Below are 13,430 nucleotides of genomic sequence, written 5' to 3' on the forward strand. Positions count from 1 at the left end.
ATGAGCCTCTCGGGACATACGAGGGGTTGCAGTGAAAGGCGATGGACACATCAAGAATGGCGATCAGTGTTAGACTGGTGTGCTAGTGGTTCTCAGGCTCGCAAGACATGAAATTGTCCAAGGTTGCAAGCAAAGAGTTTTTTCACACAAATGCGTCTTTCAGTTTCCATCCCTCGCTATGACTATGAAGTATGCTCGCTGCTGCTGTCGCCCGCCCCTTTCCCCGACCATCTCACCGCACTCATGCCCTCCCCTTCACCCGTCCATCCTCCCCTTTTCCGCTGACTTCTTGATTACCTAACCTACAATAAATAGTACACAAACAACCCTCTTGACAAAACACCGAGAGTGACAGCAGAAAGAAAGCGATGCTAAGCTCTCTGTCCCCGTCATGAAACAATACTATAACAAGAAAAAATGTCTGGCGAGGCTTGCCACCGAACAATCCATAGCACCCGAGGGTGGGCGTAGAAATATAAAATAAAAAAACAACCGAGAACCGACAGGAAAATCATCCTATATACTGGGTGTGTTCACCACCGAAGTTTGAGGGTAGTACTGTACTTTTTCGTCGTCCAATAAAAGACAAATCCCTTTTTTTTTTTTGCCCCTTTGTTGACAGAAACTCGAATGAAAAACGCAAGAATTTTGCTCTGGTTGATGGTTTGTTGTGTTGTATAAAAGTTCACACTCATTGTTGTGAAACTTCTGGGTATCATAAACACCTCCACTATCCCACCCCACCGCCCCAACTCTTCCTTTCTTCCTTTTTGGATTGGTTACCGCCCTGCTCATCTCGGATTACCCCCTCCTCGCGTGGGTAGTTCAAAGTCTGGATTGGAATTAAGAAGTAGATCGGCAGGGCGGGGACCGTTATTCCCAACTGGTCGCCGGGGTATCATTTGCGGCATCTCTGGTGGTGGCTGCCACCGAGGGTTGATCCCGCGCTGCGAAATAGACGTGAAGTTAGACCGCTCAGATTCGGCCGGGCTGCGGGCGCCCTGGGGAATGTCCTCGTATGAGTTAGCCAACTGTAGAGGCTGCAGAGGAGGTGTTCTTGGCCGGGGTGAATTACTAGCTGCGAGAGGCGCAGGCTCCGCGAAGCGAGGGTCCACATCCTCGTAGTACTCACTAGGGGCCGGTCTTAGCCCTGGGTTTGCTTGCTGCTGTTGTGGAGGTTGGAGGCTAGGGCCAGGACCGCCCCTGAGATCAACAGGTGGCCGGGTGGAAACAGCTGTAAGTGGTGACGGGGTCCTGACCGGATTCTGATTCCAGGCTTGCCTAGGGGGGACATATGCGGTGCTGGAACAAAGAGGTTACTATGGCAAGGCCGTGGTAAGGGGTGGTGCATCGAGGAAGCAACTTACTCATCCTGGCTATATCTGCTGGCGTCGCTGACATACGTGTCATGTCTCGCCCCTGGTGATAACCTCGCCTGCTGCATGGCTAGCATACCCGCAACATCGGAATCGCTATCCCGGATTCCATATTGTCCCACGCCACGGTTACTACCCGTCGCATCCATCTCCACGGCCTGGGTGGGAATGCCATCGTCGATTCCTGGGAGCGGTGGTGGCGACTCTGCCCTGGGAAGGCTGTCGCGGTTGTTGGGGTTGTAAGCATTGTATCCTCCAGCCGACACATTTGAGGCCGATCTGCTGACATATCCAGGCGCGGACGGCGGACCTGGTGATGGCTGCCGGGCATCATATGGGACTGGCCCGGGCCCGTATGGACCTGCTGGTGATGGTCTTCTGTCGTAAGGCCCGGGAGTTCCCCGATAGCTTGGCGGAAGAGGCCGTCCACCGCCACCACGGGGTGGTGGTGGACCATACCCACCCCTGACACTCGGCGGAGTGCCGTGACCACCACGGCCCTGCGGACCGCCATACCCCCCGCGCCCTCCTCCTGGTGATGGCCCATATCCATTGTAACCACCCCTGCCGGGCCCCGGGTATCCTCCGCGACCTCTGTAGCCTCCTGGAGGACCTCCGCCTCTCCCTCTCGAATTCATCCGTTCGTAAGATGGTGCCCTCATAGGATACCCGTCAGGACCAGGCGAGGGATCAGCATAACCTCGCGAACCCGGGGTGTTGGTCATGGACCTTTGTGCCGTGATGTCCGACGGATTAGGACCTGTATCGTTGACATAAGTGGTCGAGCCATCTGTCGCGTAGTTGTTGTTTGGGGATCGGTCAGTCGGGCTCATCGAGGTGAGCGGCACCCTCTCATCACTGCTTCGATCATCCCTCTTCTCGAATGAAGCAAATTCGGGGAGGGCGTCTGGTCTTCCGTTGGCACCGCTGAGCATCGGGACAGTAGGCGGCTGGGGTGCAGGGCTAGTGGACACAGGAGGAGCCTGTTGCAACTGCCGATTATAGTAGTTCTCTCCACTCATCTCTGCATTTTCAGCGATGCGCTGCTTCCTGGCCTTTCTGCTAACGATCGTCCTACGCATAGCACACGAAACCAGCCCGCTGATGGCAACCAAAACGGTAGCAGCCAGAACGATGTAGGACCCCCACGCCATGTGCGGCACGAAGAGGAGCACATCGACCAGGAAGCTCAAGAGGCAAACCAGGAAGGTGAAGATGCCAAAGATGAACAAGGCTAACAGGTATCGACCCGAGTGAGCCGGGCTATGCAAGTGGGCAACCACAGCCAAGACGAACATGATCAGTGTCAGAAGCGCGGCGACCGGGTGGATGACGAGAAGAGTGGTCAGGGTAGTTCGCGTCCCCGCGGGGATGTCAAAGCCATCAGCGCTGAGTTGTTCTGAATCGAGATGGTTAGCAACCGCGGTATTGCCAACAACCATACGACATGATAACACTTACGAACATCGTAGCCGATCTCTATAGCGGTGCAGCTCCCGCCATTGCAGAAACCAAAAACTCCAAAGTCAACGCCCATCCACTGACCCAGCGGAATAGCGCTGATAATCGGAGCCGACAAAGACGAGAGGAGCAGTAGACAGAATGCCGCGAAGAGAAGCACCGACAACGGTGTCGCAGGTCGCAGCATGTTGACAGAGAGCTCCAGGCGAGAGAACCGTGAAAGTGGTGCAAGGTGAGATTGCCAGCGTCGTCAAGACGCGGCAGGTCAGAGCGAGGTTCGATTCCTCAGTTGAACCACCGAGTAGTATGAGCAGCTGAAGGGAGTGTGATGCTCAAGGATCGTGTGCGCATACGGTCGGCCAGATACATGCGAAGGAATTGGTCGAGACTGTAGCGAACGTGGGTGTGCTGTGCAGTAGCGGAGTTCGCAGTTTGTTCATCGGCCGCTCATTGTTGTCGACGATTGATTTCGGCAAAGTCCAGCAAGTCGTCGCGCGCGGCGCTTGGTGTTCCGTCCAGCAGTTTTTTTTTTCTTCTTTTGTTGAAGAGATAGGATGGGATAGGATGGGATGGGATGGGATGGGATGGGATGGCGGCGGGGTGCTGTCGCTCTTCGATTCTCTCGAGATCCGGAGTCGAGTTAGTTCGCGATTTCCCAGCAAAGGGAATGCATTGACATTGGCGACGACAAGTTGCACACACAGCGCGATGCGAAGCACTGGTGGTGAGGTGACGGGGGGAGCGCAATTGGAAGCGGGAAATGGGGGGTGGGAAAATCGTTAGGGGGTCGAGCCTGGGCCACTTGCCCGCTGCAAGCATGTGGGGAACAGCGAGCACGCACACCTAGCTCTTGGCTGGGATGGCCTCGCCATACCTCGCTTCGAGGCGCAGCTTCTGCGTAATTACCACTGAAGAATCTTCAACACATCACGGGCATTCCACGCTTGATGCGATACACATGAGATTACGATGTACTTTGGGGTCTTCCGAGCCCTCTGAAAACCTGGAGACACCTGCTCGCCTGCATCTGATATCACTTCCCGCTCCGGAGCCCCAAGAAGGAACAACCTGGGGGCCCTCTTCATCAATGTCGTCAGTGCATGGACTGGTCTAATCCGCGCGGTGGTTGACAAACACTCCACAACCAGTGTCTGTGTATCTTTACACGCTGCAATTGAAGCATCACACAGCCTTCCTTGGGTGACGGGACGTCAAACTCAGCCAGTGGCCTGCGGTATGAGCAGCCTACAGCCGCCGGAATCATGATCCGCTCTTCCTCAGGCCCCCACCTCGTCCGCCGGGTCTCACTCTGTCGTCCCGAGAAAAGCAGAAGTAGACTCGGAGCACTGCTTCCCTGACCCCTACTCTTCTCCAAGAATCCTCACCCGCAGCGAGCCCGTCAGTCTGGCTCTGGCGAGTGGCTGGTTCATTCCATATTCTCAGGTCTACAGGTTCCCGTGGCTTTGGGTTGCGCGAACTGGATCAGGAAGGTCATTCCCGTGAGTTGCTGGATCTGGCTACAGGCACATGGCACGCTTCTGCAGGACCGCCGACGCAATAAAAACCTCGCTTTGCATGGTGGTTCGGAGCACACGGTCATGAAATGCAAGAATACCGGGAAACAGCACAAGCCCAGGCGTCCTTGCAGGATGGCACCATGGGGAGCTTTGCGGGACGACGCAATCATTGGACGAGACGCCTCACCAACTGACGCAGCTCGAGTCTCACAACCAGGCTTTTTCTGGGAGCCGAACAAAGCCCGTGATGGCAACAAAAGGCCACCACCGCCAGCTCAGCAGGAGAGAGCAGACGAGTCAGGATATGAGCATCGAGTTGACGTTTGGCTCAGACGGCGCCAAAATAAAAAAAAATAAAAAAATCAAACATGGGAGTCATGGTCAAGACGAGGCCTCGTCTGTGGCCGTAACCTCACGCAAGAGGAACGTCACGGCGACGAGCCTTTATCAGTCGTTGGTGTCGCGGCCAATTTCCGGCATTCTCTCTCCCTCCTCGCTCATTTCGCCTTGTCTCCCACACTCGTTCGCCATTCTTGCAGTCAGGGTTGCAATCCGCTACGGCTGTTGGTCCTGATTTGGCTACACAGTTTTAAAACTGGATGTTACGTCGGGATTCCAGGAACAATCCGTGATGGCTTCTGGACCCCAAAGGACTACTGTATCAAGCTTCACCAAGCTTCGTCAGGCAGCTATCACCAACCGCAAACACTGTCGCATTGTTTTCAACCCCATGGTCCGCCACCTTGTGAACCCGGTCTGGCACCCCAAGAGGGCAAGGGAGAGGTTGTCGCCAGTGTGTTAGGGGATACCTCCGCCCTCACTAATTCTGGGTAGCCTTATTGGTACCACGTTATCTTAGTTTCAGAACAAGCTTCATGGCAGGTCCACACATCCACATCTCAGATGCAGATAAGCTCCACATACGGATCCCTGCTGTTTTGATATCCCCAGATCTTCTCTTTCAACCGGAGGTATCAAGGGGCTGTTGTTTACAGCCGCTCCTGTATGTTTAACTGCCCCGTTGCAAACTGGTGGGTGAGGTATCGTCAAGGTCAAACACGGCCGCAGAACCTAGCTAGCTCCGCGACACGCCCCCATAGAATAGAGAAGACTTGCAACTTGGCCAGTCATGATGATCTTTAGTTTTGCAGAGCTATATATCCAATGTCAGGAACAAAAGAATTGATACTGCGAGTCGGCAAGACGTATAATGACTATTAATCTATCACCCTTTCCAATAAAAATAGAGCTTTTTAACCATTTTTTAAGCCTATGAACTATCTGTTAAAGCTCATCAATTGTTTTTTAGAACATGTTAATTATTCTAAGGCTTATCATTAAAGTTCAACTATCATCAAAGTTCGATTATCATCGACATCAGAAACACCCATCATCATTGAGCAGGTGCCGTAATGCTTTCTCAAGACCAAAGATTGCCGGAGATAACTGTCGGCACCTGCCAGGTAACCCCGATCGGCGTCGGAGACATTACAGATAACACGGGGCAAGTGGTCGGAGGAGGCGGCAAAAAGCGGGCCAAGCTCGATCGGCATCGGAGTGACTTGAGAGCTTGGCCTTGCTCGCTTGTCAGTCGTCATCGACAAATCTCACGAACAACCTCACCTGTCTCGACACCTTTTTTTAGCTTGACAGCTCTATAAACAACACAATGAATGGCGCAGCTGGTGGCTTCAATATCTGAGAATTAAGCCACAGAAAAGAAATCATCCTATTTCTCGCCAGCGCGCCCAGCGCATCATGTGGCGCCATGGCCTCGCCGGCAGCACAGCCGGCAGCCGCCTCCGTCTGTCCGCCACCATTACGAGAACAAGAACGACAATAGCCTCAGCTCAGCCACTGCGCTTGCCACGCCCTTGGCGAACAATCGTCACCTCACCATCACATCGCCGACCCCTCCACCCCTCATCCGGTCCCTTCGAGCCCCTCCGACCCCCCTCCCCCTCCTCGCTCGGCGCCCCCCGGGTCGCGAGATCGTACCCCCGGGCCGAAAAATACCTCCGCCGCCTCCTCATCATCTCTGCGCTCCTCGGCGCCGGCTATCTAGTAGACTCCCAAATCTACGCCTCCGGCATAGCCCGCTCCCTCCGCACCTTTGGCACCGGCCTCCTAGTAGCAGCCGACTACAAGCTCAACTTCCGGCCTCACCCCATCCCTCTAATCGGCTCGAAATCCGGCATCCCCGAGCTCCACCGCCGCAGCGCGGAGCGCATGTCCGACTTGCTACGGCACAATGGCGGGCTGTACCTCAAGATCGGGCAGGCAATCGCCATGCAGAGTGCTGTCTTGCCGCCGGAGTTCCAGAAGATGTTCGCGAGGATGTTTGATGATGCGCCGCAGGATAAGTGGGAGCTGGTGGAGAAGGTGATTAGGGATGATTTTGGGGGCAGGTCGGTAGAGGAGGTTTTTGGGGTGGATTTCACGGGGCGGGATGAGAGCAAAGGTGTTATGGAGAAGACTGCGAGGGCGAGCGCGAGTGTGGCGCAGGTTCATTGGGCGAGGTTGCCGGATGGGAGGGAGGTGGCGGTCAAAATTCAGAAGCCCGAGATTGAGAGGCAGATTGGGTGGGATCTGTGGGCTTTCAAGTGAGTCCTTTGCTGTTTTTGGATAGCGGTGGTGCTGACGGCCGGTTGTAGGGTCGTGATGAGGGTATACACCTGGTGGTTCGACCTGCCAATGTACTCCATGGTCCCCTTTGTCAGCGAGCGACTGAAACTCGAAACCGACTTTGAAAACGAAGCCCGCAACTCGGAAGTCATGCGTGAGCTCATCAACGACGAGCCCGCTCTCAGGGGAAGAGTTTACATCCCCCCGGTATACCGCGAACTGTCCTCCAAGCGTGTCCTCACGACCGAATGGATCGAGGGCGTCCGGTTCAACGACAAGTCCGACCTCACCCGCCCCTGGCGAGGCGGTCACGGGAACTACTCCCCAGGCGTCCACGGCGAGCAGCTCCCTTCTCCAGACATGCCCTCCCTCCGCGCCGCCCTCCGCCAGAACCCAGACCGGCAACGGCTCAAACCCGAGCGCAGCTCCTGGCGCGGACCCAACCTCACCGGCGGGCTAGGCGTCTCCCCCAAGGACGTAATGACCACCATCGTTGATCTATTCTCGGCTCAAATTTTCAAGTTCGGCGTCGTCCACTGCGACCCTCACCCAGGCAACATGTTTGTCCGCCGGCTCCCCAACGGAAAGCCAGAGCTGGTCCTCATCGATCACGGGTTATACGTCTACATGTCTGACCAGTTCAGGCACGACTACGCCTCCTTCTGGAAGGCCCTCATGACGTTTGACAACGCCAAGATCGTCCAGATCGCATCGGGTTGGGGGGTGAAAGGCGCGGAGATGTTTGCCTCGGCCACACTGATGCGGCCGTACGAAGGAGGCGAAAACAAGGTTCAGAAGGAGTTCCTCAAGGCCATGAAGGCCAGGTCGCCGAGCGAGAGGAATTACGAGATGCAGAGGAGGATGAAACAGGGAATAAGGGACATGCTCGCCGACGAGGAGAAGTGGCCGAAGGAGTTGATCTTTATCAGCAGAAACATGAGGATTGTGCAAGCCAACAACGCCAACATGGGGAGCCCCGTGAACAGGATCAAGATCATGGGAGTCTGGGCCAGCAGGAGTTTGTGGCAGGATAAAGGGTTGGGGTGGAGGGAGAGGGTGGGAAATGCGTGGAGGCATTTGCTTTTCAAAGGGGTTTTGTGGGCGAGCGATGCCGTCTGGTGGTTCTTTCGGGTGAAGCAGCTGCTGGGGAGGGGAGGGGGGATGGAGGACGAGGTGGAGGTGAAGATGAGGGAGATGGCGAGGGAGATGGGGATTGAGTTGCAGCATGATGTTTTCGCGGGGTGAGAGGTTGGGGTTCTGGGGAATAAGGAACAGGAAAGGGAACACGGAACTGAAGGCTAAGAAGGCCGTGCATCATATGAACAGCAGGAAGACAGATACAGGGCCAGGCATCAGATGGGGTGGTGGATTTGGTGTGTTAACATGAAGCTAGAAACTGATACCCCCTTTTGGCGTCTGGGAAGGAGACTTGTAGCAAGGAAGCAGGGAGGCCGCCAGGTTATTCAGTTGTGATGGGAGTCACAAAAGACAGAACTAGGTATGTATGATATACATGAGAGAGGATGTAGAACGTGCATCGCATCGCATCGCATCGCGTCCACACTTCCGACGGGCCTGCCTCTTTACGTGATTTGATCTCTTGGTTCGAGGCTTTGGCCACTATTTATTTCCCCCACCTATGCAAACACTGTCTGTGTTCACGACGCTGCGAGACAGATTGGATCTATGCGGAGAGACCAGGTCATCTGATGTAGGGGTTTGGAAATGGAGGCCCGAAAGGCTTGTCGTCGGAACTACAGAGTAAACGATACTGTCTGAGGCGGTCGGTTCGTCCGTCGTTGCTAGAAGGCCAGAAACGAAACACACTAGCTACAGATTTGCTGTTCTGTAGGGCTCGAGCAGAGTGGAAACACGGTCCATCTCAATCTCATTCTCCATCCATGGCCGGTTGGACACTGACATTTTTGACAGCTGGCCTGTGACGTCGGTCCACTTGAGCTATCACTCAAGACTCGTGAGATAGAGCTTGCAACTTTTATTGCTGGCAGCTACTAGAGAGTTTCATGTGTCCACGGTCATCCATTACACTCTCTTATCTCTCGAGCACGTATACCTCTGAACAGAGTCATCAACCGTTGGACCACGGCGAACGAGATGCGTGCTTCGCAGCCGCATATCTTCACCAGACCGAACATCCAAATCTAGCTTAGCGCCCAGCCCCATGACCCTCCAATGTAGAAAGAGTGGGTTGGTTTATGCTGTCTAAGTCTGAAACACACCAAATCCCGATCTCACTTCTTCTCCACCATCCGGATCCTGCCCCGTTCAGGGCTGTCCTGGCTTTTTGGAGCATGGCATTGCAGTTTTGTCGGCGTCCAAGAGATTGGGAAGATTGGGAAGATTGGGACAGCAGCTCCTCTTCCGGAACTCTCACCTCTTGATATGGAGTGATCATGTCGTCTGGGGGGGAGGGTCGGAGTTGGGCGGACCGTTTCTCTTTTCACGTGGCTTGTGGAACTCGTTTCTTTCCTTCTTCCAGGCCGGGCCCTCTATCAGAATATCGACGGTTGTGTGACAGCAAAAGCATGCTGTCTGAACGGGTTGTTGCATGGGCTGATCAGCGGTGATGCATAGGCGCCCTTGGTTGTGTATCGTCGAGAAGCAAGAATCGGCCAAAGGCCTTGGATCTGAAGACTGGTTGATGAAGAAACGGAACGCGCATGGAAGCATGTTGGGTGTGATTCCGGACATGTGATTGGCTGCTTCGACTTGCGACCTCAGCCATTTAGACCCTGCAGTTTAAAGGAGGCGAGGTGTTACTTTGATATTTCCCATTGTCGGCGTTCTGTTGGATTGTCATCAAAGATTGTCCAGGAGGTAGCGAAAAGGCTAGGTGACATTTAGCGATCGTCTAATGTCTGTCGACGGCATGGACGAGATGATGGGGTCAGATATAGGGCGGGGTGCAGCGTCATGCCCGGATGAGACATGCAGGAAAGGGGTTCATCCAGGACCTTTGTGAGAGCAGCGAACTGATCATCTGAATACTCGGCAATGACCTTAGAATGGTCCTTTTGAACTGCGTAGGTCCAAACCAAGCGTGTTTAGGTGGCAGCAGGTTTCCAGTGTGGCCGGATCCATCTGTTTTAGCTGCCCCCCCCCCCTGCTCTTATTTGCAGTACCGCGGGTGCAGGTACCATCAGCCAATCTCTTCCATCATCGGACTTTTTTTTTTTCTCTTTGCGCGCTCCTGATGAACAGGTGCCGTCCTCTTCTTCTTTCCAACGCCCCTCGGTTTCCCTAGAAGGACCGTCGCTGCATCACATTCGTCCCACGAGTCCTGGAAGGCTGTTTATCGCCCGACTTGTTGTCTTCGACCGCTTCACACCTTTTTGTTTGCCTCCCCCGCCGTTTGTATCTGTACACTCGGCTTGTCGTTCCTTTTTACGCGTGAGCAAGTCTCCACTACCGACCTACCATAACCAAGCGCGTGCCGCCGAGCACTTGTGTCCCCGTGAGAGTTGTGGCCGCTGTATCGCCATCGAAGCCCCGGGTTTTGATGAGAGGGTTGGTGTAAGTCTGAGTTCAACTTAAAACGTCATATCATATCAGGTGGAACTGGTCGGGTTTGAGAAACGGATGCGCCGTCAGGCTGTTTGCGACAAGTGGAGGGGGACGAGGAGCAGGGTGTTGCTAGGAAGCTGTTCCTAGCGACAACCTATCCACCATCAACAACATGAAGAGCATCGTCGCAATCAAATCGCGGGGTAACAAGTGGTGGTTCCACTGGCGCATAGATACGCGCAGCAGTTGCGAACTGTCGATTCGGAACTGTCAATTGGGAGCTCTCAGTTGGAAACTGTCAATTGGGGAACCGAAGATGTAAACAAGAAAGTGTGAATGTGTTTTGATGCTGACAGGCACCTCGCCAGAAGCTCTGCAACCTTCCCCCAGGGACATCGAGTGTTTGTTACCCACCCACCACCGCACGCTCCCGAAACGCTTTTGCCTCTTTTTGCGACTTCGCTCAGGATCACCACCTGACACTTTGACTTTATAAGACAGAGTCACGGTGATCGACAACCAAACCAAAGCTACTAGTAGCAGGAGCCCTTGACACGCCGCCAGCGAAACTGTGTTTTGCACTACCTTCGATTCTTACCGTCCTCTTTTATCAACGCCGTCGACGCGGGTTGCGACCTGCTTCTCAAAAGGTTAGCCGCGACTCGAGACAGAGTTTGCTTGCTCGCCCCTCCCCCCTTCTAGTTCCAAGCTGATCCGTCCCCATCTACGCCAGGCGTTCCGTCAGAAGCTAGTTCTGCGAGCTCGACCGTGTCCCGGCCCTCGGTAGGTCTTGTCTGCACACACCGACCAGAACTCACAGCTCGAGAGCAGCTGTGGCTTGCAGCGTCCGGCCCGTTGTGCTGCTTCCCCCTGCAGCGGACTGGCGAGATAACATTGATTCCCGTCCTCTTTGAAGGAGGCCAATGTCCCATCCCATTCGTCGCTCTAGCCTCGGTGGAATGTTGTTGCGTCGCAGCAAGAGCGCCGACTTGAAGAAGCAGCAGAAGCTGGCTCGGGAGCAGGAGCTCCAGCGCCAGCGCGATGCTGTTTCCAAGTCCCCGCCACGCCTGCCGGTCTTGTACAATGGCGCCCCTGCGCCTCAGTTAGGTCTCGGTGGTGAGGCCCGCCCCGACTCGATCGCTATCGTTTCTGGCAGAGCCGGGTATGCTCCTGCTCCCTCGGCCGGCCCCCCCGCCGACGCCGCTGCTTTCGCTACTCCTGCCCCACGCCCTTCCGTGGAGCCAGCTCGCTCGAACTTCAGCATCCCCCCTCCTCCTATTCCCAACGGTGGCTTCGACCCTTACGCTGGCACTGGGAGCATGGCACATCGCGGTCGCTACAGTTATGCCAGCAGCGCCATGAGTACCATCAACAGCCCCAGAAGAGTCAGGAGGAGGAAAGATCCTACTCCTTTCAAGTAAGTATCGCTTCCGCGTAAATCCCAGCTCGTCGGAGTCCAGCAAGATTAACCCGAGCTCCCTCGTAGCATTCTCGTCATTGGTACCTCCAATTCCGGCAAGTCATCGTTTCTCGAGTTCCTCAAGGCCGCACTTGCTCTCCCGGCCAAGAAGCGCTCCAAAAGCACCATCGAGCACGAAGAGATCCCCAAGCCACCGCCGTCCGGAAACTTCATTCCCCATTACTTGGAGACCGAAATCGACAATGAGCGTATTGGTTTGACCCTGTGGGACTCGGAAGGGCTGGAGAAGAATGTGGTGGACTTGCAGCTCCGAGAGATGTCGGGCTTCCTCGAGAGCAAATTCGAGGAGACGTTTGCCGAGGAGATGAAGGTTGTGAGAGCCCCTGGTGTACAAGATACCCACATTCATGCCGTCTTCCTGGTCCTCGACCCGGCACGACTCGACCGGAATGTCGCCGCGGCCAAGGCAGCCGGCGCCAACGGTCACGTCAGCGGCGGCAAGCATTCTCCCCATGCACGCATCTTGGGCAGCCTTGACGAGGACCTCGATCTCCAGGTGCTCCGAACTCTTCAGGGCAAGACCGCTGTCATTCCAGTCATTGCCAAAGCCGACACCATCACAACCAAGCACATGAATGTGCTTAAGAGGTCGGTCTGGGACAGTCTCAAGAAAGCCAATCTCGATCCCCTGGAGGCTCTAGGCTTGGATGCCGATGACGACGAGTCAACTCCTGATTCGAGCAAGATTCTCGAGGAAGACGAGGATGAAGAAGAGCATCCATCATCGAACAGCGAGGCTGAGGGAAGCACGGACGGCCAAAGCCTACCTATTCAGGGACAGAGCCCGTCTCCCAACTCCAAGAGGTTATCCAATGGCTCCGTCCGCCGAAGCAAGACAGAAGACACCCTAAAGGACGACGAAGTGCCCTTCTTCCCCATGTCGATAATCAGTCCTGACATCTACGAACCCGAAGTGGTCGGACGCCAGTTCCCATGGGGCTTTGCCGACCCATACAATGAGGAACACTGCGACTTTGTTCGTCTGAAGGAGGCTGTGTTCAGCGAGTGGCGCGGCGAACTTCGCGAGCTCAGCAGGGAACAATGGTACGAGGGCTGGAGAACCAGTAGGCTCAAACAACGAGATGGGGCGAAGCTTCGCAGATAGAGTTGACGTTGACCAGCCCTGGTTTCGGATCGACCACTCCGATTTTCCCGACGCCAGGGATGTCGATTTCTTCCCCTCTCACCGGACCCTAACCCTTTGGGTTCCGGTATGAGCACCACACGCCACAGAGTGGCTTTGCACGACATTGCGCGCCGTTACCAAAGAACTGCGCCTTTTCCTTTCCCTCATCGCCAGGGTAGCATCCCTCCTGTCTTCCCGTTCCTCGGGGTTGGATCATAGGTCCCTTTTCGGCTGTTTACGACTTCCATCTCTAACGATATTTCCAACGCGCACAGATTGCAGTATGTGGACCGTCAAGTATGAGTAGCCTCCGGATATGG

General features: G+C 55.0%; 3 protein-coding genes across 3 annotated transcripts; 2 read left to right on the forward strand and 1 right to left on the reverse strand.

Annotated features, from left to right (window-relative positions):
* Positions 1–270: 270 nt before the first annotated feature.
* RIM9 (regulator of ime2) lies at positions 271–3,779 on the reverse strand. The gene is made up of 3 exons (XM_062886457.1): positions 2,838–3,779; positions 1,368–2,775; positions 271–1,302 (listed from the first exon to the last, which is right to left on the reverse strand). The coding sequence occupies exons 1-3, from the start codon at positions 3,022–3,024 to the stop codon at positions 792–794; spliced, it is 2,106 nt and encodes a 701-aa protein (XP_062749543.1). The 5' UTR covers positions 3,025–3,779; the 3' UTR covers positions 271–791.
* Positions 3,780–5,593: 1,814 nt separating this feature from the next.
* Positions 5,594–8,524, forward strand: QC762_120230 (uncharacterized protein). Its single transcript, XM_062886458.1, has 2 exons — positions 5,594–6,957; positions 7,009–8,524. The coding sequence occupies exons 1-2, from the start codon at positions 6,113–6,115 to the stop codon at positions 8,222–8,224; spliced, it is 2,061 nt and encodes a 686-aa protein (XP_062749544.1). The 5' UTR covers positions 5,594–6,112; the 3' UTR covers positions 8,225–8,524.
* A 1,578-nt stretch (positions 8,525–10,102) lies between these two features.
* On the forward strand, positions 10,103–13,117 carry QC762_120240 (uncharacterized protein). Its single transcript, XM_062886459.1, has 5 exons — positions 10,103–10,513; positions 10,873–10,942; positions 10,967–11,154; positions 11,238–11,921; positions 11,991–13,117. Exons 4-5 carry the CDS (start codon positions 11,428–11,430, stop codon positions 13,087–13,089), a joined length of 1,593 nt encoding a protein of 530 aa, XP_062749545.1. The 5' UTR covers positions 10,103–10,513; positions 10,873–10,942; positions 10,967–11,154; positions 11,238–11,427; the 3' UTR covers positions 13,090–13,117.
* Positions 13,118–13,430: the final 313 nt, after the last annotated feature.

Source organism: Podospora pseudocomata (assembly GCF_035222375.1).
Source record: "Podospora pseudocomata strain CBS 415.72m chromosome 1 map unlocalized CBS415.72m_1, whole genome shotgun sequence".
Taxonomy (NCBI): domain Eukaryota; kingdom Fungi; phylum Ascomycota; class Sordariomycetes; order Sordariales; family Podosporaceae; genus Podospora; species Podospora pseudocomata.

What these genes read in the sequence shown, in the direction of transcription:
- RIM9 (XM_062886457.1), bottom strand. Translation starts at nt 3,024, where the DNA reads ATGCTGCGACCTGCGACACCGTTGTCGGTGCTTCTCTTCGCGGCATTC. An exon ending in AGAGATCGGCTACGATGTTC is followed by an intron (nt 2,776 to 2,837) that starts GTAAGTGTTATC and finishes ATCTCGATTCAG; the next exon opens with AACAACTCAGCGCTGATGGC. An exon ending in AGCAGATATAGCCAGGATGA is followed by an intron (nt 1,303 to 1,367) that starts GTAAGTTGCTTC and finishes TCTTTGTTCCAG; the next exon opens with CACCGCATATGTCCCCCCTA.
- QC762_120230 (XM_062886458.1), top strand. Translation starts at nt 6,113, where the DNA reads ATGTGGCGCCATGGCCTCGCCGGCAGCACAGCCGGCAGCCGCCTCCGT. An exon ending in TGGGATCTGTGGGCTTTCAA is followed by an intron (nt 6,958 to 7,008) that starts GTGAGTCCTTTG and finishes GGCCGGTTGTAG; the next exon opens with GGTCGTGATGAGGGTATACA.
- QC762_120240 (XM_062886459.1), top strand. Translation starts at nt 11,428, where the DNA reads ATGTCCCATCCCATTCGTCGCTCTAGCCTCGGTGGAATGTTGTTGCGT. An exon ending in AAAGATCCTACTCCTTTCAA is followed by an intron (nt 11,922 to 11,990) that starts GTAAGTATCGCT and finishes GCTCCCTCGTAG; the next exon opens with CATTCTCGTCATTGGTACCT.